This window comes from Carcharodon carcharias, chromosome 11 (genome assembly GCF_017639515.1).
Source record: "Carcharodon carcharias isolate sCarCar2 chromosome 11, sCarCar2.pri, whole genome shotgun sequence".
Taxonomy (NCBI): Eukaryota; Metazoa; Chordata; class Chondrichthyes; order Lamniformes; family Lamnidae; genus Carcharodon; species Carcharodon carcharias.
Window position 1 is genome coordinate 89,015,856 of NC_054477.1, and position 24,376 is coordinate 89,040,231.

A 24,376-nucleotide genomic window follows, 5' to 3' on the forward strand; every position below is an offset into this window, starting at 1 on the left:
AACCCATCTGGTTAACTAATATCCTTGTAGGGAAGGAAATCTGCTATCCTCACCTGGTCTGGTCCACGTGATTCCAGATCCACAGTATTGTGATTGACTCTTAAATGCCCTCTGAAATGGCTAGCAACTTTGTTGTATCAAACTGTTAAAAAGTCAAGAATAAGGAATGAAACCGGAAGGACCACCCGGCATCGACCTAGGCACCGGGAATGGCAACAGTAAACTCAGCCCTGTTGGCCCTGCAAAGTCCTCCTTACTAACATCTGGGGCTTGTGCCAAAATTGGGGCTGTCTCACAGACTACTCAAGCAACAGCCTGACATAGTCATCCTCAAGGAATCACACTTCACAGACAATGCCCCAGACACCACCACCATCATCATCATCCCTGGGTATGTCCTGTCCCACCAGCAAGACAGGCCCAGCAGGGGTGGCGGCACAGTGGTATACACTTGGAAAGAAGTTGCCCTGGGAGCTCTCAACATCGATTCCGGCCCCCATGAAGTCTCATGGCATCAGATCAAATATGAGCAAGAAAGCCTCCTGCTGATTACCACGTACCATCCTCCCTCAGCTGATGAATCAGTACTCCTCCATGCTGAACACCACTTGGAGGAAACACTGAGGGTGGCATGGGTGCAGAATGCACTCTGGGTGGGGGGACTTCAATGTCCATCACCAAAAGCAGCTTGGTAGCACCACCACAAACTGAACTGGCCGAGTTCTAAAGGACATAGCTGCTAGACTGGGTCTGATGCAGGTGGTGAGGGAACCAACAGGAGGGTACAACATACTTGACCTCATCCTCAACCTGCTTGCCACAGATGCATCTGACCATGACAGTATCGGTAGGAGAGACCATTACACAGTCCTTGTGGAGACAAAGTCCTGTCTTAACATTGAGCATACCCTCCGTTGTGTTGTGTGGCACTACCATCGTGCTAAATGGGATAGATTTTGAACAGATCTAGCAACTCAAGCCTGGGCATCCATGAGGCCATCTGGGCCATCAGCAGCAGCAGAATTGTACCCAACCACAATCTGTAGCCTCATGGCCAGGCATATCACCCACTCTACCATTACTGCCAAGCCTGGAGTTTAACCCTGGTTCAATGAAGACTGCAGGAGGGCATGCCAGGAACAGCACCAGGGATATCTAAAAATGAGGTGTCAACCTGGTGAAGCTACAACACAGGACTACCTGCATGCCAAACAGCATAAGCAGCAAGTGATAGACAGGGCTAAGCAATTCCACAACCAATGGATCAGATCTAAGTTTTGCAGTCCTTTCACATCCAGTCGTGAATGGTGGTGGACAATTAAACAACTCACTGGAGGAGGCAGTTCCACAAATATCCCCATCCTCAATGAAGGAGGAGCCCAGCAAGTCAGTGTAAAAGATAAGGCTGAAGCATTCGCAGCAAGCTTCAGCTAGAAATGCCAAGTGGATGATCCATCTTGGTTTCCTCCAGAGGTGCCAGTCTTCAGCCAATTCTATTCACTCCAAGTGATATCAAAAAACAGCTGGAGGGGCTGGCTATGGGCCCTGATGATATTGCAGCAATATTACTGAAGACTTGTGCTCCACAATTTGCTACACCCCTAGCCAGGTTGTTCCAGTACAGCTACAACACTCGCATCTATCAGGCAATGTGGAAAATTGCTCAGGTATGTCCTGTACACAAAAAACAGAACGAATTCAACCCGCCCAATTATCGCCCCATCAGTCTACTCTCAACCATCAGTAAAGAGATGGAAGGGTTCATCAACAGTGCTATCAAGTGGCACTTGCTTAGCAATAATCTGCTCACTGATGCTCAGTTTGGGTTCCACCAGGGTCACTCAGTTCTTGGCCTCATTTCAGCCCTGGTTTAAACATGGACAAAGAGCAGAGCCCCAGAGGTGAGGAGAGAGAGACTACCCTTGATATCAAGTGCGGCATCAAGGAGCCCGAGCAAAATTGGAGTCAATGGGAATCTGGGGGGAAAACTCTCCACTGGTTGGCATCATACCTAGCACATAAGAAGATGTTTGTGGTTGTTGGAGGTCAGTCATCTCAGCTTCAGGATACCACTGCAGGAGTTCCTCAAGGTAGTGTCCTCAGCCCAACCATCTTCAGTTGCTTCATCAATGTCCTTCCTTCCATCATAAGGTCAGAAGTGGGAATGTTCGCTGATGATTGCACAATGTTCAGCACCATTCGCAACTCCTTAGTTACTGAAGCAGTTGATGCCCAAATGCAGCAAGACCTGGACGATATCCATGTTTGGGCTGACAAGTGGCAAGTAACCTTCGCACCACACAAGTGCCAGGCAATGACCATCTCCAGCCAGAGAGAATCTACCCATTGCCCCTTGTCATTCAATGGCAATAACATTGCTGAATCCCCCACTAACAACATCCTGGGGTTACCATTGACTAGAAACTGAACTGAACTAGCCACATAAATACTGTGGCTACAAGAGCAGGTCAAAGGCTAGGAATCCTGTGGCCAGTAACTCACCTCCTAACTCCCCAAAATCTGTCCACCATCTACAAGGTACAAGTCAGGAGTGTGATGGAATACTCTCCACTTGCCTGGATTAGTGCAGTTCACCACCATCTTCTCAAGGGCAATTAGGAATGGGCAATAAATGCTGGCCCAGCCAGCGATCCCTCATCCTGTAAATGAATTTTTAAAAATCAGCAAAAGGGTCTGGATAATCCACACAATGTTAACCTACTACTCATCCAAGAGTGGAGGAGCAGTGTGCTGATTAATATTTAACTCTGGAGATGACAATCCCTGACAGGTGGTGGCTGTTGAATCACAATAAAGAATTAAGAAGCAGGCAAGTTGATCAATGGTCAACATCTGTGCCCTGAAAGAGGAGTCCCTCAGGTTCACCAGCTTAGCTCTCCTCTCTCCTATCTTTCACTTGCAAGGCATATGATCATGGCAGAATGGGCTCTTAGCAGGCACAAAGAGCTGAGAGCTACATAGCCAAAATCTACAAGGTCCTTTTCCTGGAACTGATGACTTTTACTGAAAGTTTTCCACTGTCTTCAAGAAACAGATACTTTCCAGGTAGTTTCAAGAAAGCCCTCAATCACAATGAATAGCAGAAAGGGCAAAGATCCCACCCTTCTGCCTTCCTACAGATGCCTTGCGCAGATTACTACACATCTATCACCTTACTCAACATGAACTACAAATTCAGAACAAGATCCCAGGCACTAGATGGTCAGTTGTCCTTAGTTTCACCCACATTAACCAAATGGGCATCAGATAGGCTCACAATTCAAATACTCATCAGCCTCCAATTCAATATTGTAATAACACAAAGGCCACAATTTTTTGCTGGGCATTGCTGCTGGCGTTTGGTGCTGCTACCGAAGCGCCAAAGGTTTAAAATGGCATGGACTGTGCTGCTGGCCAATTTCTGCACATTCCACACGATTCCTCATGTTGGGCAGGGGGCTAGTTTAAGGATACTGCGTACACACTATTAGGATAAGGGGGAGAGGTCAGATAGTGACGTCAATCAGTCGTTCCAGCTGATTTGACGCATGTTTCACAAATGTCCACTGAGGGAGGATGGAGGGTTTTGTCACTTACAGTCTACAAGAGCTATGGAGGTTGTCTTTGTGGCATCTTTGGATCTGCAGCATAACCAACAAATATCAACAGAGGCTCCAGAGGGGGGGAATCTCTGTGATAAGGGAGAAGGAGAAGGGTTTTTCACTGAAGGCTCTACCCATTATGGGTTTTCCGAGAGAATTTTCATTTGAACTAGAAGCAATGATGAAGCTGACTTAAATTCACTAAACTGGTGGTTACAAGATTCGGCTACCTCCTTCAACCCGACCTAGAACTTGCACTAGGACACAGATAGTGTTACCAATGGCCGTAAAAGGTTACAATGGCATTAAACATCTATGTGATTGGATCTTTTCAGGCAGGAGTGGGCGACATATTCAACATCTTACAGTCCATTATTCACTAATGCACCCCGGATGCCCTATATGCAAAGCGAGGCCATTGCATTGGGTTCACTGTAAAGAAGGAAAAGCAGGATGAACGGGCACATGGATTTGCCAGGATAATGGGATTCCGATGGTAAAGGGCTCCATTCACTGCATGCATGTATCTCTGTGGGCCCTCCATGGCAATGAGGAAAAGTACAGGAACCAAAAAGCCTAGCATTCTATCTACGTGTAGTTGGTGTGTGACTAAATCATATCAGTGAATACCCAACATCCTGGTGGCAGCCATGATACCTGCATTTCAACAGCCACAGGCTGCTGCTCACACCAAGAGCAACCAGAGGGTAGCTAATCAGGAGAAAAGGCTACATGCCTACTTGTGGCTGATAAAACCCCCTGCCATCTGACCATTCAAGGACAGTGAGCTTATAACAAAAGCCACAGAGCCACCAGGAACAACATAGAGCAGGCCAATGACATGCTTAAGAAACACTTCCAATGCTTGGACTGCTCAGGGGGAGCTTGGCAGTAAATGCCAGTCATGTCTCCGAGTTTGTGGTGCTCTGGTGAGTCTTCCACAACATCACTACCATGAAGGCTAATGCCACCAGGAATCTGGAGGCCACCTCAAGAGGAGGCAGAGAAGGAAGAGCAGGTGGGCGGTGAGAGAGAGAGAGGAGGCATCCAGACACACTATCCAAGAACACCTGCTAAGAACTCTGCTCCCCATAGGCCAACATCCCTTTACCACCATAATTCCATCTTACTATCCATTATAGCACTGCTTGTTAAGATCATAAGATCATAGGAACATTGGAACAGGAGGAGGTCGTTTAGACCCTGAAGCCTACAATAAAAGTCAACAATAATCTTTCCATTACATCTTTATCCAAAAATGCATACACTTATACAAATAGGAATGAACTATTCAATCTTGTGCATTCCTTTTATTTTCTGTCTTACAGGTATCTTTTCCTGTCCTAGTGCTCCTATGCTACCCTGGTGGCTGCAGCATGGCTGGTGGAAGGCTGCTGACTTTCACTGGGGGAGACTTCGAGGACACTCTGAAACAGCTCTGAGCCTCAAGGTCCTAGCTTCGAAAATGCTATCACCGTGGCATGGGTGACAGCGGTCTGGCTTGGCTGACTGACAGGGTTCAGTAAGAAGACTGCCAGAGTGGCAGTGGTGAGCATATGAATGCTGCTATCCTGAGAGAAGACAGCAGCTTTGTGCTCCACGAAGCTACTACCATTTCCCCAGTATGGCACCTCAGTAATCCTAGTAATCTATCAGGGGACAAATCACTGGACTCCCACGACAACCTGCAATCTTTGTGAACTCTAGGTTCCGCGGCCATGATGGCAGCAGCCTGAGCCTGTACGGCACCAAGCATGGTTCTCATGGCTTCTGCATGAGCTTCCACTGCAGCACTGAGATATTGGGTGACTTCTGCCTTTGCTGAAGCGGAAGTTAGGACAGTGGCCACCAGTTGCTGTATCACGGGAGGGTCCACAAGTGCTGCAATGGAATGAGTCACCACTTGTGCCTTGAAAAGGACGGGTTTCAAGCTCTGGGAGATCTAATGTTCTTGTGTTCAAGGTGTTCTTAATGACCATTGTTGGAGTCTTCTGAGGTAGGGTTTTACATCAATTTTATTCAATACAAAGAACAACTACACCTAGGATGAGACTTCATCCTTGCCATGAGGCTGCAAGAGAGAACCTGATCATGATAGTCATGCGATCTTGCATTATTTCCCCAAGATGTGAATTGTCTCATTTACATATTCACATTAACCCTTCACACTACATCTCTCCCCACCCCGCCCCCCCCAACTTGTCTTTGACTTCATCTCTGAACGACAGGGGCAACTTTTATGGTGGTTTCACCAGTCTACCTGACTGTGTTCTCAGCTCTCTTGGAGGAGATTGAGAATTCGAGCTCTCTACACATTCCCTCAAACAGTGTTGCATAGAATGAGAATTATCATAGGATACGAGTTCACCATTCAGGCCATCTTCAATGTCTCCTGAAGAACTGGTCAACTCTGCAAGAGGTCGCCTCCTTATAGAAATTAGTGCACTCCTGTTCCTTTTGCACTATGCCATTTTCTGTCTCCACAAGATAGGATTGCAGATGTGGTATTTTCTTGAGAACTTGGCCTCGACAAGCTTGATCACGAAACCACACTGACTCTCCAGGCTGGAAGTCTGGTAGTTTGTATATTATGTGGTGATTATTGTAGTTCTGCGTTTGACTGGAGCAGTGCTCATCCTCCTTCTCCCTCACCTTGTCCAAATCTGCTGCTGTCAGACACATCTCAAGTGTGTGCAGAAGTGTAGGAAGTTGACTCCTTGTCTCCTTCCCATTAAAAGCTCGCACGGAGACAGGTGATTTTGAAGTGGGGTAGAATGATAACTTAGCAGTGCCAGGATAATATCATTGTGCTTTTTTCATAAAGCCTTTACTATCCACTGTCCCCTTTCAGCCTCACCATTAGTTTGTGGGTATCTCAGTGAGCTAGTCATGTAGGCAAACCTGAAAGATTCAGTGAACTCCATGAAATATTCATTAGCAAACTGTGGGCTATTGTTCAAAACGACAAACTCTGGAATCCTGTATGTGGCTAAAAATTTCTGTCAACTTTACGTAGACATTTTATTTCCAGTTAACTACCATCGTTTTTCCCTCTGAGCTCAAAAAGGGCCATCCTGAGACGTTCCCATGGTCTAGACGGGAATGAGGATGCCTTCAGTGGTTCCCTCTGTTTCTGCCTATGAATAGCACACATGACGCAATTGGACATCTAATGATTTGGAGAGCCCTGGCCACCAGATAGAATTTCTCACTTTGGTAAGACACACCGTGCTACTCAAGTAAACTTGGTGTTACCTCTGAAGTATATAGGGTCAAAGGACCCTAGGTATGAACTGTCTTTTATAATAAATCAGCAAGTCATCCACAATCCTGAGGCGTGTTCTTTGCTCAAAACATTGCCTCGGAATAGGATTTTGTGGTGTATATTCCAGCCGTCCTCTGATGCAGAACTCATAGATTTGAGTACTTTCTTCGTCTAACATTTATGCATGTCTGATCTGAGAGTAGTATTGCAGTTGGTAGATAGTTGGTCATTAATGAAGCTAGGGTCTGCATATCTTCAAGAAAATTTACACCCCTTTGCTTGGGCCTTGCTGCAGAAATATACAACAATACATCCACTGTGGACTGTTTCTTCCTTTCTACGTACTCAGTTGTAGCATCAAATCTCATCAACCTCATACAAAATCTTTGTATCCTTGGTGGCATCTTTGCTGGTTACTTCACATTCAATAGAGTAATTAAAGATTTGTGGTCTGCCTGTCTCAATTATGAACTGAAGACCCAAAGCATAGTCTGCAAACTCACCACAAGCCCAGGTAGCAGCTAAGGCTTTTTTTTCAATAACTGCATACCTTTGTTCTGTTTCGTTCAAAGAATGAGATGCATTGTATGCCATTCCACCGAGTCTGGAAAAGTACAGCCCCCAATCCACTCAATGATGCATCTGCAACAACAATCGTAGGCAGTTCTGGGTCGTAATAAGCTAGTTTGTCCAGTGACATATACTTTCAAATGACATCTGTTGAGCTTCTTCCCAGCATCAAGCCTGGCCCTGTCTTAGCACCCGATGTAATGGTTCATTCACGTTTGCTAAGTTGTTTAAGAACTTCCCCTCTTGATTCACTATCCCCATAAATCACTGGAGGTCGGTGACATTTCAAGGAGGTGGAACTTCTTTGATCGCTCTTTTTTCCGAGGATCTGTACTGACCCTTGATGCATGTACAATATACTCTAGGAAAATATTAGTTGATTGCAAGAACTCACATTTGTTATTAAGGGTAAATCCTGCTTCTTGTAGATGTTGTAGCACAGCTCTTACTCTGGGATCATGTTTGGTTGTGGTGGAACCATGAATTAGGAAGTCATCCATGAGGCAAATTACTCTTTCCAATCCTTCCAAGATACATGTCATCAGTTACTGAAAAAGCCTCAGATGCAGATGTGATACCAAAAGGTGATCTGTTAAAGCAATATATCTCAAATGGTGTAATAAAGGTTGTAAGTAATTTGAATTCCTCATCTAAGGGTAATTGCCAAAAGCCACTATTCGCATCTAGCTTAGTGAAAATCAAACTCTTTCCCAGCTTTGCTAGATTCTTATGCACAGATGACATTAGATGAATTTCACTTTCAACAGCTTTTATTCAACTGTGTGAGAGTTTCACAGATTTTTAGGGATCCATTTGATTTTGGTGCTGGAACCATACCTGAACACCAACACATATAAATGTTACGGGTGACATTACTCCTTGTCATAACATTGAGTCAACTTCCTGCTTTACCTTCTGAAAAAGTGGGTGAGGAACTTTCCTCAGTGTGAACAAGCACACTGGTTTTGCTTTGGGACATAAGATGATGTGATAAGCTGTTTTCAGCTTCCCAAGCCCTTTGAATAATTGTGGAAATATAGTGACAATATAGTTAGAGGTCAGCACTTCAGCCTGAAATCATTGTGTACAATGCAGTATGCTGGAGTACCCTAGAATCAAGAAGCAGTGTATTCAGTCCTACTGATCAAACTTAAAGCTATCCTCATGCTGGAGAAAGGGAGAAATAGCTGCAGCAAGTGTACTCAGTTTAAACAATTTTATAACAAAAACAGAATTATCTGGAAAAACTCAGCAGGGATAAAAACAAAAATATGTTTAAACAATTTTATAATGTTTAACATTGGCACAGCACCATAGAGATGCCCATGTTTTGCCAGTGTGTGAAGTATTTCTGCCTTGATAATGCATCTAAGAGTTAGTCTATTGCCTGTGAAAAGCGACAAACACCAAGCATGCTGTCACACACGATTCCTTCATACATTTGTGGAGCAGGTAGTCACCTGACACACGACACTTGATTCTTACAAGGAGAAGGATTTGATTATGAAGAGTAAAGATGTGGTAAAACAGGAGGCAAGCCTCTTCGCATTCCTGACCTTCAGTACACCAATAATGCATGCTTATGCTCTTGACGCAATCAAATGGAACAGTCACAAATTCAGCATTTATTTTACACCAATTTAGAAATAAATAATGCATCCTAATTTTCAGTGGGGGTGGGTGGAACAAGTAAATTGATCCCATCATGTCACAAAAGGCAGCAAGGGTCACTGGTAGCTATGTGAATTTTACCAAGGAATGGGTCTGTTTGAAAATGTATGATTTAATAACAAAAACTTTTATTAACTCAGCAAAACATCGCATCAGTGCATTGCTAGCCCCATGACACCATGCTGGCCACGAATTAGTGAATACATTGGAGTTTATGTCAGCATATTCCAGTGCACTGAAATATGTGGCTGTGAATGTAGAGGGGATTATCAGCTTAATTACTGGAGATCGTTTTTACCACAATGTAAACAAAGGTTGGTGTTTCATCAATCTGGTGCTTTGAGAAGGGGTTAGAAGCATACAGACTTTGGGACTTTGTTTCTTAATTTTACTTGTAAAATAAATAAAGTAGGTTATTCTGTTTAGCTGTTCCACATAGGGTCTTAATATTTTTATCATTGAAAAAGTAAAATCCTCACAATAACGTAATCAAAGGAGGGGCACCAAGAATGTCTGGATTGGAACCACAAAAATTCCTTTAATAACTAACTAACCAGTCAACAGGAATCAACATGATGGTTAGTTCCAATTTATTTTTTCTGCAGTTACTATAGATCAATTCTCATACATGCAGTTCAAGCAATCTGAAAAGTGAGTGAAATGATTTGACTGGCCCAAACTGCATCATTTGGCTGCGGGTCCCATCACTTGGCTGTTTTAAACAGTTAATATAATCCTTCACTTCCTACCCTCTCCAGTGATTCTTTTAAAACCCATTTGTCTTGTCAGAAAACTGTACTTGCTCTTCAAAGAAACTCATGATTTAATAATACACATTTCCATGATCGCTGCTCTTTTTTCAGTTACACATTACTTTGTCAAAATTCACTCAGCCCTAGTTAATGATCAATGAGCAAAGGCTGAGGTGTTAATTGCTCAGAAAGCTATGCTTCAGAGTTAAAAGATTAGCGAGACAAGAAAACCACTACATACTTTCCTTAGTCCATTTAGAATTGAACTGTGAACATTTCCATTGTGTTCTTGATCACGTCATGCATTAGAGAGGGTAGCTGTCAACTCAAGTCAAGTTACCACAAGTAGAAAGACAGTGGAGGAATGCAGTGTAGGAAATAAAGGCAGCATTCTGACATGGCTTATTGTGCATTGTTAATAATTAGGGAGACAGTTTTAAGAACCAATAATTAAAGCTGCAAGACTTCACCAGATGGGGATTTTGTAAAGGCTCATCCTGAATAGTATATTTTGGAATTTCAGTTTAAAAGCTGTAAGCAAAGTCAGATGTTTATTACAATGGATTTGGACATGATTGGAAAATCTACCCAGTTACAGACATATAACAGGCGTAAAGAGGGGGCATTGAAAAAAAAATAGGTGATCAATTATACCAGATTTTTGATCATTCAGCACATGGTCCTGCTTTCTACCTTTAATGTCACCATTAGCACATTCCATAGCTAATATCACCACCGTCAACACCCCTTTGTCCTTTTGTCTATGACATCTTTGGCAATCTCTTCTTTGCCTCCACCTATCGCTGGCCCTCTATCCAGCTCTACCTGTCCCACCCCCCTCAAGCAGTTTATATTTCATCTCATTTCTATTTTTGCTTTGTTCTGATGAAGAGTCATACGGACTGGAAATGTTAACTGTATTCCTCTCCGCAGATGCTTCAGACCTGCTGAGTTTTCCAGCTATTTTTGTTTTTGTGTCATGGAATTTCAAGGTCGGGCTGAAGTCAGGAGCACCTGCCATTTTGCAAGTAATTATATTAAAATTAGTCCCTGCTGATAATATTTAGACATATGTACAATTTCCAGGAATTTATACCACTATCAATATACAATAGGGGGTCCACTTTGCTCAGTGATTTGTACTGCTACCCAAAGTTGGTGAAGCCGAAAGGGAGTGGTGTGACATATGGTGAAAACCTTGATTCTCACTTCAAGGATTCTGCTCACTACATTTGCTCCCAGTCATGGATGTTGTAGCTTCAGTCTCCCTTGGCCTGCAACATGATAAGGAGAATAAGAAGTGACACAAGCTGCTGGAAGAGAAGAAGGGATGGCCATATCCATCAAGGGTCCTCAGAGAACATTTCTCTTACCACAACCTCAGTCTCCGTTCCGCTAAGAAGGTGCACTCAGCGAGTTCCTGCACTGCCTACCTGTTTCTTCTTTACTGTCTGGTGGCCACCAATTCCCACTCCTTGCATACTCTTAAGCTACAGGGTGACCATGTCTATAACCATGCTATTCACAAAGTTCTCAAACTCACGGATGCACTGCAGTGACACCAGCTGTTGTTCAATATCTGAAACCCAGAGCTCAAGCTGCTGCAACTGATAACACTTCCTGCATAAAGATAAAAGCAAAAAACTGCGGATGCTGGAAATCTGAGACAAAAACAAAAATACCTGGAAAAACTCAGCAGGTCTGACAGCATCTGCGGAGAGGAACACAATTAACATTTCGAATCCGTATGACTTTTCACCAGAACTAAGGAAAAATAGAAAAGAGATGAAATATAAGCTGGTTTAAAGGGGGGTGGGACAGTTCAACTATTTTTCCTTAGTTCTGGTGAAGAGTCATACGGACTTGAAACATTATCTGTATTCCTCTCTGCAGATGCTGTCAGACCTTCCTGAGTTTTTCCCAGGTATTTTTGTTTCTGTTTCACACTTCCTGCACATATGGTTATTCTGGACACGGGAAGCATCCCAGAGTCCCCCACATAGAACTTAATGTGCAAAGGAGGTCAGAGCAGCCCTGCCATTTCTCTATCTATTAGATAAATAAGCTTTATTTCTGTAAAGGGTTAACATTAGAAGCACATGATGCTGATGTAATGATGATGTAACATCATATGACTGAGTAGCAGAGATCTAGAGGGAGAAATTGTTCCAAACTTGTTCAGAGTTCCTGATATGTATACAGTAGCTGTAAGTAAAGGGTAATGGTATTAACAAAATACAGTCTTGAGTGAGAATACCTTGGGAGAATAGACAAATCCCAAAGACGCATATCTAGTCCCCAACAATCGATGAAACATGGTGGCTGACCCAGGAAAACTTTAAAAAGCAGCTATAGACCTGGCATATCAAGAGATCCTTGAAAGAAGAACAAAAGCAACAGATTCAAGGCTCACCAAAAAGTCAGAGTATCGCAGGTGCAGCAGATGCAAGCTGAGACATAGACCCAGAGTCCAGACAGCAGTGAGCACAGACCTGAAGCAATAAGTAGCACCAGTGAAGCAGCAACAATTCTAGGGCTCAGTAGAAGCACGGAGTCCATACTACCACCCCGAGAACCTTTCAGTGCACTGAAGGCTTGCAACAGGCCCAGAACTAGGATAACTGGAGAAAGAGGTTCACGAGATATAGAACTGCTTCTGGCTTACACAAAAAAGACCAAAACACGAGGTCAGTACACTAATTTATGCAGTTAGATCTATTATTGATGACATGCTTGCAAGGCAAGTAGTTGATGAGACTTCAACTTCTTACAAAGAAGTCCTGCAAGCATTTGACTCATATTTCAACATCCACAGAATCTTAATTATAAAAAGGGCAAAATTTAACAAGAGAAAACAAAGGCCAGGTGAAAGCATGGATTCATTTATTAACAATCTATACAGGCTGGCACCTCAACCATCATCTTGAAATGTCTTAGGTGTGGCAGGAACAAACTAGACAAGTAAGAATGCCCAGCAGGGGGAGCAGAGTGCTAGAATTTTGGAAAAATAGGGCACTTCAAAATTGTCACTCAAAGATGCTGACAACCTGTAAAAATAGGGAGAAAATATTAAAGCAGAGTCACATGCAAGAAGTGGAAGAACTACAAAAATGGTAATAACCTTCTTAGGGGAGGTAAATGAGACTGAAAACAAGTAGTGGAGTATTAAACTTGAAATGGATGGACACCTCATTGAGTTTAAATAAGACGCCGGGGCAGGAGTTTTTGTTTTATCAGAAAACGTAAAATGGCTCAAGCAGGTTATATTGCAACCCTCATCTATCAAATTACCGGATCCTGGTGGGACACATTGAAAGTCAAAGGCTAACTCATTGTAAACTTGAAGTATAAAAACAGGGAGTTCCTCAAACCTCTTATGTCATTCAAAATCAAGAATGCTGTCTACAAAGCAAAAAGACATGCTTAAAAGCTAATCTATAAAGTACATGAAGTTGCAGATGAGCATTACAGTAATACTTTCAGGAATGAAGTTCCAAAATTATTTACAGGTCTAGGGAAACTAAAGACCGAGTGCCATATCACCGTATGAGCTGATGCTATACCACTTTGCCTTTTTATACCAAGGAAAGTCCCTCACCCACTCTTGGACAAAGTCAAGGGTGAAATTGAGAAGATGCTACAGCAAGGGGTTATCTCACCGGTCAAAATGCCAATGAAATGATGTTCAGATATGGTCACAGTCCCAAAGCCAAACAGCTCAATAAGCATCTGCATGGATTTAATTCATCTAAACAAATCAGTGGAATGTGAGATACTCCCAATGACCTCAGTGGATGAGAGTCTTGCCAAACTAGCCAAGATTACTCTGTTCACCAAATTGGTTGCAAACAGAATATTTTAGCAGCTGCCTCTGGACAAAAAATCCAGATTGCTGACCATATTTATGATGCCATTAGTTCATTATTGTTTCAATAGATTACCATTTGGAATTACGTCCACTCTTGAAATTTTCCAGAGAACAAACTCTAGAAGGCATGTAATATGCCATATGGACGACATACTTGTACATGAGTCCACAACAAAAGAGCATGATCGCAGAGTCTGAGCGGTCCTGAGTGTCTTACAGGATGCAGGCCTATCATTGAATGAAAAGCTTGAGTTCACCAAACCTATGATCAAGCTTCTAGGTCACATGCTACAAGTCACTGGAATCACGGTTGATCCACAAAGACAAAGTAATCAGAGAATTTCCACAACCTGGGAATATAACAGCTTCAAATATTCACAGGATGGTAAATCAAGTAGGCAAGATCCTACCAAATTTAACAGAGGTCAATGCACCTTCAAGACAACTGTGAGACAGGGTCAACAGTGGTGCTGGAACGTGGGCCAGCAAAATGCTTTTAAAAAGATTAAACAGCTTTTTAATCTCCTCTGAAATTTGGCACATTAAATCCAGAATTACCAACCATAGTAGCAGGAGATGCATCATCATCATCAGTATTATTTCAAGTGCAGAGAATTGGCAAACGTAGACTAGTTCACTATGCCTCAAAATCCTTATAAGATACTTATAAGAACAAAGATATGCCACAGCCGAAAAAGAAGCATTGGCAACAACATTGTGTGTGTGTGTGTGTGTGTGTGGGGGGGGGGTGGGGGCAAAGAATTCTCAGACCATTACGGGATTACAGTTCAAAATTGAAACAGACCATAAGATACTAGTCACTTTTCTGAACATGAAAGAAATTGCAAAGATGCTGTCCAGAATCCAGGCATTCAGATTAAGATTAATGAGACATGACTCCATAACAGAGTATGTTCAAGGGAAGTATCAAATGACAGCAGACACCCTGGCATGGATACCATCAGAAGGAACCAAACAAGAGGATTTACACTTCTTCGAGGAGGTAGAAGCATATAGATCCCTAGATACTCAATGCTTACCAGCTACTGCAAAATAGTTCCAGAAAATAAATCAAGCACAGCAACAAGATGACAAATCTCTTGAGATAAAAGAATGTTGTTTGGAAGGATGGTCAAATTGTATCCACAGTAATCCAGTATTATGCCCATACTTTGAACAATGCAGGGGGAGGCAGTGGCATAGTAGTATTGTCACTGGACAAGTATTTCAGAGATCCAGTGTAATGCTCTGGGGACCTGGATTTGAATCCCACATGGCAGATGGTGAAATTTGAATTCAATAAAAATCTGTAATCTAATGATGACCATGAAACCATTGCCGATTGTTGTCAAAAGTTATCTGATTCACTAGTGTCCTTTAAAGAACAAAGGAAAGTATAGCACAGGAACCGGCCCTCCAAGCCTGCGCTGATCATATTGCCTGTCAAACTAAAACATTTTGCATTTCCAGGGTCCATATCCCTCTATTCCCATCCTATTCATGTATTTGTCAAGCTGCCTCTTAAACGTCACTATCGTACCTGCTTCCACCACCTCCTCTGGCAGCAAATTCCAGACACTCACTACCCTCTGCGTAAAAAACTTGCCCTGCACATCTCCTCTAAAGTTTTCTCCTCTCAGCTTAAATCTATGCCCCTAGTAATTGACTCTTCCACCCTGGGAAAAAGCTTCTGACTATCTACTCTGTCCATGCCACTCATAATTTTGTAAACTTCTATCAAGTCACCCCTCAATCTCCTTCTTTCTAGTGAGAACAATCCGAGTTTCTCCAACCTCTCCTCATAGCTAATAACCTCCAGACCAGGCAGCATCCTCTGCACCCTCTCCAACGCCTCCATATCCTTCTGGTAATGTGGTGACCAGAATTGCATGCAATATTCCAAGTGTGGCATAACCAAGGTTCTATACAGCTGCAGCATGACTTTCCAGCTTTTATACTCAATACCCCTGCCAATGAAGGCAAGCATGCCATATGCCTTCCTGACTACCTTATCCACCTGCGTTGCCACTTTCAGTGACCTGTGGACCTGTACACCCAGATCCCTCTGTGCGTCGATGCACTTAAGGGTTCTGCTATTTACTGTATGATTCCAACTATATTAGACCTTCCAAAATGCATTACCGCGCATTTGTCCGGATTAAACTCCATCTGCCGTTTCTCTGCCCAAGTCTCCAACCAATCTATATCCCGTTGTAACCTTTGACAATCCTTTTCACTATCTGCAACTCCTCCAACCTTAGTGTTGTCTGCAAACTTACTAATTAGCCCAGTTACATTTTCCTCCAAATCATTTACGTATACTACAAACAGCAAAGGTCCCAGCACTGATCCCTGCAGAACACCACTAGTCACAGCTCTCCATTCAGCAAAGCACCCTTCCGCTGCTACCTTCTGTCTTCTATGACCAAGCTAATTCTGTATCCATCTTGCCAGCTCACCTCGGTTCCCGTGCGACTTTACCTTCTGTACCAGAGTGCCATGAAGGACCTTGTCAAAGGCCTTACTGAAATCTATGCAGTAACATCCACTGCCCTTGTATCATCAATCATCTTTGTCACTTCCTCGAAAAACTCGATCAAGTTAATGGGACACAACCTCCCCTTCATAAAACCATGCTGCCTCTCACTAATACGTCCATTTGCTTCCAAGTGGTAGTAAAGCCTGTCACAAAGAATCTTCTCCAATAATTTCCCTACTACTGACGTAAGGCTTACCGGCCTGTAATTTCCTGGATTATCCCTGCTACCATTCTTAAACAATGGAACAACATTGGCCATTCTCTAGTCCTCTGGGACCTCACCCGTAGCCAGTGAGGATACAAAGATTTCTGTCAAGGCTCCAGCAATCTCCTCCCTTGCCTCCCTCAGTACTCTGGGGTAGATCCCATCTGGCCCTGGGGACTTATTCACATTAATATTCTTCAAGACGGCTAACACCTCTTTTATGATCTCAACATGATCCAGGCTATCTACACACTCTTCCCTAGACAAATCGACCACTAAGTGCTTCTCTTTGGTGAATACTGATGAGGAATATTCATTTACTTTCTCTCCCATTTCTTCTGGCTTCACACACAGGTTCCCACCTCTGTCCCTGAGTGGGCCTACCCTTTCCTTGGCCACAATCTTGCTTTTTACATATGTATAAAAGGCCTTGGGATTTTTCCTTAATCCTGGTTGCCAATGATTTTTCATGACCCCTTTTAGCCCTCCTGACTCCTTGCTTAAGTTTCTTCCTACCTTCTTTATATTCTCCAAGGGCTTCATCTGTTCCCAGCCTTCTAACTCTTACGAATGTCTCCCTTTTCTTTTTGACTAATCTCACAATATCCTTCGTTATCCAAGGTTCCTGAAACTTGCCATACTTATCCTTCATCCTAGTAGGAACATGCTGGTCCTGAATTCTTATCAACTGATGTTTGAAAGCCCCCCGCATGTCAGTTGTTGATTTACCCCCAGTCTAGATTCCTCAGTTCCTGCCTAATATTGTTAAAATTAGCCTTCCCCCAGTTAAGCACCTTAACCTGAGGACTCCTGTTATCCTTATCCATCAGTACCCTGAAACTTACTGAATTATGGTTAATTTTCCCAAAATGCTCCCCTACTGAAACTTCGACCACCTGGCCGGGTTCATTCCTTAATACCAGGTCCAGTATTGCCCCTTCCCAACTTGGACTATCTACATATTGTCTCAGGAAGCCCTCCTGGATGCACCTTACAAATTCTGCACCATCCAAACCCCTAGCACTAAGTGATTCCCAGTCAATATAGGGAAAGTTAAAATCACCCACCACAACAACCCTATTGCTTTTACATCTTTCCAAAATCTGCCTACATAACTGTTCCTCAATTTCCTGCTGGCAATTGGTGGGCCTATAGTAAACCCCCAACATTGTGACTGCATCCTTCTTATTCTGGAGCTCTACCCATATTGCCTCACTGCATGAGCCCTCCAAGGTGTCCTCCTGTTGTACAGCTGTGACATTCTCCTTAACCAGCAGTGCAACACACCCACCTCTTCTACATCTCTCTCTATCCTGCCTGAAACATCTAAATCCTGGAATGTTCATCTGCCAATCCTGTCCATCCTTCAACCAAGTCTCTGTAATAGCAATAACATCATAGTTACAAGAACTAATCCAAGCTCTAAGCTCATCTGCCTTGCTTGTTATACTTCTCGCATTGAAACAAATGCTTTTCAGACTCCCAGTCCCACTGTATTCAGTAATTCCTCCCTGCCTGCTCTTCCTCTTAGTCCTACTGGCCATATTCACTAGTTCCCAGTCATTTATTTCACCTGCTGACCTATTGCTCTGGTTCCCACCCCTCTGCCATACAAGTTTAAACCCTCCCGAGTGACACTAGCAAACCTCGCAGCCAGGATATTGGTGGCCCGCCAGTTTAGATGCAACCTGTCCTTCTTGTACAGGTCCCTTCTGCCCCAGAAGAGATCCCAATGATCCAGATATCAGAAACCCTCCCTCCTACACCTTCTGTTCAGCCACGTGTTTAGCTGCACTATCTTCCTAATTCTAGCCTCACTGGCACGTGACACAGGGAGTAATCCTGAGATTACAAACCTAGAGGTCCTGTTTTTTAACTTTCTTCCTCACTCCCTGAACTCCTGCTGCAGGACCTCGTCACTCTTCCTGCCTATGACATTAGTACCAATGTGTACCACGACCTCTGGCTGTTCTCCCTCCCCCTTCAGAATGTCCCGTACCCGATCAGAGACATCCTGGACCCTGGCACCAGGGAGGCAACATACCATCCTGGTGTCTCTTTCACGACCACAGAAGCACCAATCTGAGCCCCTGACTATAGAGTCCCCTATGACAATCGCTCTTCTGTGCTTTGACCCTCCCCTGCTGAACAACAGAGCCAGCCGTGGTACCACTGCTCTGGATACTGTTGTTTTCCCCTGATAGGCCATCCCACCCAACAGTATCCAAAACGGTATACCTGTTAGAGAGGGGGACAGCCACAGGGGTTTTCTGCACTGATTGCCTGCCCCTTCTAACGGTCACCTATCTATCTGTACCTTGGGTGTGACCGCATCTGCAAAACACTTTCCACCACCTGAATGCTCCTAAGTGCATCCAACTGCTGCTCTAACCGATCAATGCGGTCTGTGAACTTGGAACTTAGAGAAGCAAAACTGCCATCCTTACCTGGTCCGGCCTACATGTGATTCCAGACCCACAGCAATATGGTTGACTCCTAAAAATATGTCCTCTGAATGAGGGCTATTAGGAATGGGCAATAAATGCTGGCCTAGCCAGCGATGCCCACATCCTATGAATGAATTTTTAAAAAAGCACCTCACAATCATTGATGATTACTAGTCTTCCATAAGAAAATATTCATAACAAGAGCACTTTGGCTTGATATTCTTCAAAATGTTGTGCAACAGCCAAGCAATCAGTCTGGTGGCCAGGCATTATTCAATCTATCGAAGAAATGATTTATAATTGTCTCACATATAAACAACCAAGAGCAAAAATAATCACTATCATCTTCTACGTTTCCACTAAGATCATGGGTGCACCTGGGAATGGGCTTGTTTGATTTTAAGAGAAAACTTTGCTTATTGTCATTGGGTTACTACTCAAGGTGGATTGAAGTAAACAGATTGCAGAGCATCATGATGGAAGCCATCATTCAATCACTGAAGAGAATTAATGCAACACATGGCATTCTGGACATTGCAGTGTCAGACAATGGGCTGAAATTTGCTAATGAGTTATTCCAAACTTTTGCAAAAGAATACACACTCACTTGTGTAACTAGTTCACCTTGTTATCCTTAAGTAAATGGAGCAGCTGAGAGGTATACAAACCATCAAAGATTTGCTGAAGAATGAAGACCTTAATCTAGCTCTTCTGAGTTATCGAATCTCACTACTGCAAAACAATTTCTCATTATCCAATTATTGATGGAAGGAGATTATGAACACAACTTTCATCTCTGACACAGAAAATTAAATCCAATATCACCATAAACGACCATGAGAGGGTAAAACAGTGTGAGGAAGAACAGAGAAACAAGCAGGCTCGTAACTTTAATCACAGGCACAGACTACATGACTTACCAGTGCTGAAGCCCAGGGAGAGAGTATGGGTATGAAACCAACAGAGAGAAGGCACAATCATCAAAAGAGCCCCACAACCAAGATCATACAGAATTGAGATAGACCAGGGAAGTCTAAGGAGAAACTGTAGCACCTTAATATCCTTGGAAAGAAAGCCAATACGAGCTTGGGGTTGGATTTGAGGTCATTGGGCAAGCGCAGTGGGTGGGCCCTGGAGCGGCCAGGAAACGGTCCACTTCCTGCGATCAGCCCCCAACCGCAATCGGCCCCCAACTGCGATTTTCGGATCTTATTGAATTTTGCGACCAATGTGTCTTGAGAATCCTTATTGATCTTGTATTTATAAACTGTGACATAATTCTCTACTTTATTTTGTGCAAAAATGATAGAAAATTAATGTACAATTTATCATCATTTCTTTAATAGTCGAAGTCTCCACTTCCCTTAGATGAAGTATATTTTCCCAATCATTTCTCAATGCTTTGACATTTTCGATCCTCTAATTTTACAAAAGTCCTGGAAGAAAACCAAGTTCAGTACAGTTTCTTTTGTATTGTCTAATACTGATGAGTGATTGATATTCCAAAACCACAATCACTGTCACAACTGGCCCGACAGAAAGCTTATTGTGAGCCAGGTTCTAAACTGGTATTCGTTAAGAGTGACTCATGATGTTTCCCAGCAGATTTTAACATCCTGTGCCATTAAAACTTAACAGATTCAGCTCTCCTTTTGGATGGATTTTTGTGTATTACACCTCTCATTTCCAGAGACTTACTTTTAAAAATATTAACCAACACAGAAGAACTATCCTAAAATACAGCTGGTGGGTGTGTCAGGGCCGCCAATAATCTGATTACCATGATTTGCCTAATTTCTACTTATGAGGTCAATCTCCCTTGGCAACTCCCTGGAAAGGTTGGCATTTCAATCTTCTTAGCCACCACTCCTTTCTGGATCTGTTTTCCTCTCTGTGCCTTCAGACTTCTGCATCACATCCTATGGTCAGCATCTGACAATTGTCCCTGAGCCACACACCCCATGTTCCACCCTTATTGCCTGGATTTCCCATTCTAAGCATTTCCCCTTTTCACTGACTGGTTTTCCTATTCTTCAGCTCCCATCTTATCATTAACATGGACTGCCTTTCCTCAACAACTCTTACCGCTTTAATCTTATTTCTCCTTCCTTACCACCCTCCAGTCCTTGGCTATCCCGACCATTCCTGCTGATCTAACTTCCCCCTCCCTGGCTTTTCCTCATCTGTGTTGTGCGGATATCTGATGCCGTGATGTCCACTTCCCCTGCTAACCTGAATTTTGTTTCTTTCTTCAGCATTTCCCTCACTGGCTGACTTCCTGTGCTTCAAGCTGCATGTCCTGGTTGACTGAATTCTCTCTGCTAGCTTCCCTTCCTTCTTCCCTTATCCTATCCCTTTGCCTTGGTCCAAATATAGCATGCGCTCTAACCTTGCTTGTGTGACAATTGCCTTTGGTCTAAACTCCCTATGACCTACAGGAGATTAACTAATATATAAAGTGGCATAAGTATCACGTTAATAATAGTTAAAAATTAGATAATATATTTATTATTGTAAGTAACAGCAACATTCATTCAGACTTACTTTGGGTAATTTCTCTGCCGCAGTATGGGCAGGATCTCTGCATCCAAATTTGGTTCAGATAGCAGACGCTCCCTAAATCTTTCTGAAAGAGATTAATAAAGGTTAAAAAAAATACAAAAATGATTTGTTATATCTGATATATTATTACTGTTCAGTGCTGAACTCATTTATTGCAATTCAATGCACAGCAATGATGCCTTCATCTATAGGTCTCTATAAAGACCAGCATGACATCCAATTTCTCCGAACTGGTTTAAGTAATAGGCTTCGTCAATTCTTAACAGTCCTTGGGTAAGTGTGCAAAACATTCTTGTGGACCTGAACTTCCTCGAGTGGCAAACCGAGTTGCCCCTCTGCTCCTATTCCTTATCTTAAAACTTTTTGATCCTGTCTTGCCCAACCTTCCGGCTCTGGCTGGAAAAGAATTGTGCAGTGCAACGTGCTCCTGAAGCCTTCAGTAGATTGCTGCTGAATCGGAGGCAAGGAGGCCACACACCCTTTTTTACCACACCGCTGCCATGAGTTTACATAGCCAACAGGTGAATTTAAAGGTCCAGCCACTTTCAACCCAGTGAGAAGGTAGGTTTGTCAGGTAAGATGTTAGAATTTGGGATGGGGGTGGGGATCGGCCAGTTGGGGGTGAGGGTGGGGCAGACCGGGCTAGGTCTGGTGTGTGTGTGTGTGTGTGTGTGTGTGGTGGTGGTGGGGATGGGGGGGGGGGTGTTGGTGGAAGGGCAGTAGTCGGGACTTTGGTGGGTTGTGGGAGTGAGGAGTCCTGTGGTGATGGCGGGGGGGTTGGGGGGAAGGCGGCAGCCTAATGTTGGAGTGAGTCTGTACAAGAGAAGTTAGAAGTGGTTTTAATTCTTCTAACTTTTTCTGGGTATCTACTGCTGTATGACAGTTTGAATCATCCAAAGTTTGCAATTTAAATTGCAGTTTTTGGATTGTTCCCAGTGCAGGGCAATTTCCCATGGGAAGTTTGCACTCCTCAGGCAATTGCCGCGCAACCCTTTCTAGTCCTTACCTGGGAATGGCCCACATATCTACCTTTTGAAAATATGCAAGGTTTTTTGCATAATATATATTGTGAAATAGGTAACATGATGGCTAAAGTGAAGATGCTAAGAGTTGAGGTTCAAGAGGTGTGATAGGATAGACATACTTCAATATCATCTGGCCTTCAAGGAGCATCATACTCCTTAAGCACTAAGCAATATTATTCTTTATAGAGATAGCTATACATATTTAGGGCTGGGAATGGAGGCAGGACAGTAAGAAAAATGGTTGCCAAGGAGCACGGCCTGGACTCCTGCCTCTGTTTCTGCCCTCTGCCATTTTCCCAAGAGCAGGGAAGGAAATGGACTTCAGAACAAGTCTGTTCCTATTAACAAGGTACTTAGCACCATTGTGGGCTCATTAAGAGCCTAGTCCAGTAAGTTGTTCTAATTTTTAGTGAGGTGGCTGGACCATAGCAGCTGTCAGAAATCAGATCAGCTCTGTGGAGGCAGGGACAGAGTCGGCTGTAAACTTATATGAGGTGATGCAGTTCAAAGTGGCACTGAGGAGACTGACTGTGGCAGATGGGTGTTGCCAGCTTGGAATCCTCAGAAAGTCTCATCGAGGCACACAGCATTGGCTCAATATGAGCATCAACCCCAACTCCCCCATCCCTCTCTCTCGTCAACCTGTAAGCCAGTTGGAGGCTAATCTTGCCAATCTCCTTCCTCTCCGTTCACCCTCGCCACTGCTGACACTGTGGTCTCTACCAGCAATCAGCTCTCACCACCCCTCTACCCATCTCCCTCCAATATGTCTATTCACTTGTGAACAAGATCCTTGCCATCCATGAGCTTATTGTGGATGATTGCATCAACATATTGGCCTTAACGGAAATCTGGCTGAGGGGCAATAATGCCTTGCCACTAATGAAGCCTCCCTTCCTGGCTACACCCCTCACCATTTGTCCGTCTCTGCTTGATCTTAAAAAAAAAGAGAGGATTTTTATATTCAAAGCCATCATATGGCAAATGGAGAGCTAGGACCTGGGATAAAGTAGGGAAAGGTTGGTTATTGAAATTTTATTGCTACTGTATTTTTGTTCAAACATTCACTTTTATCCATCAAATGAAACTTTCAGCGCTGCCACACCTGTTCCCACCAGGCTGCAGCTGGTCAGCTTTAGACAGCTCCTAAAGCCTTCCACACTCATGAAATCCTCAGGAAGTCAGAAGGTGAGTTCTTGACAAGCTCCCTTAAGATCTTAACATAGACAATTAACATGTCAGGTACCTTCACTTTCCTATCCGCCCTCCATTCTCCCCCCATCCTCAGGAACATCCTCAGAGTCGGGGTTGAAGATAGCAGACCAGCACCATTTTTTTTGCTGCCCACCTCTGTTCCATCCTGATCTGGGACAGGAATGTTTGACCTATTGTTTTCAGTCCCCACTTCAAACGCTGTTCCCTAATTATCGGCTCCAGCCCACTGCCTAGCAACAGTCTGAGCAGGAAGCAGAGAGTGGGGATAAGGGGGTCCTTCTCAGGATGGCGGCCGGTGACTAGTGGAGTTCCGCAGGGGTCAGTGTTGGGACCACAACTTTTCACTTTATACATTAATGATCTAGATGAAGGAACTGGGGGCATCCTGGCTAAGTTTGCAGATGATACAAAGATAGGTGGAGGGAGAGGTAGAATTGAGGAGGCAGGGAGGGTGCAGAAGGATTTGGACAGGTTAGGAGAATGGGCAAAGAAGTGGCAGATGGAATATAACGTGGAGAAGTGTGAAGTCATGTACTTTGGTAGGAAGAATAGAGGCATAGACTATTTTCTAAATGGGGAGAGAATTCAGAAATCTGGAGTGCAAAGGGACTTGGGAGTCCTACTCCAGGATTCTCTTAAGGATAACTTGCAGGTT

At 43.5% G+C, this 24,376-nt stretch overlaps 1 protein-coding gene across 3 annotated transcripts in view; it reads right to left on the minus strand.

Moving 5' to 3' along the window:
- The window catches only part of LOC121284481 (NADPH oxidase 4), a 213,785-nt gene that overhangs the window by 49,241 nt on the left and 140,168 nt on the right, over positions 1 to 24,376 (minus strand). For all 3 annotated transcript variants that reach the window (XM_041199998.1, XM_041199999.1, XM_041200000.1), the window contains one exon: positions 21,464 to 21,545. In XM_041199998.1, the coding sequence (XP_041055932.1) occupies positions 21,464 to 21,545 (82 nt within the window). The remainder of the gene's footprint in view (positions 1 to 21,463; positions 21,546 to 24,376) is intronic.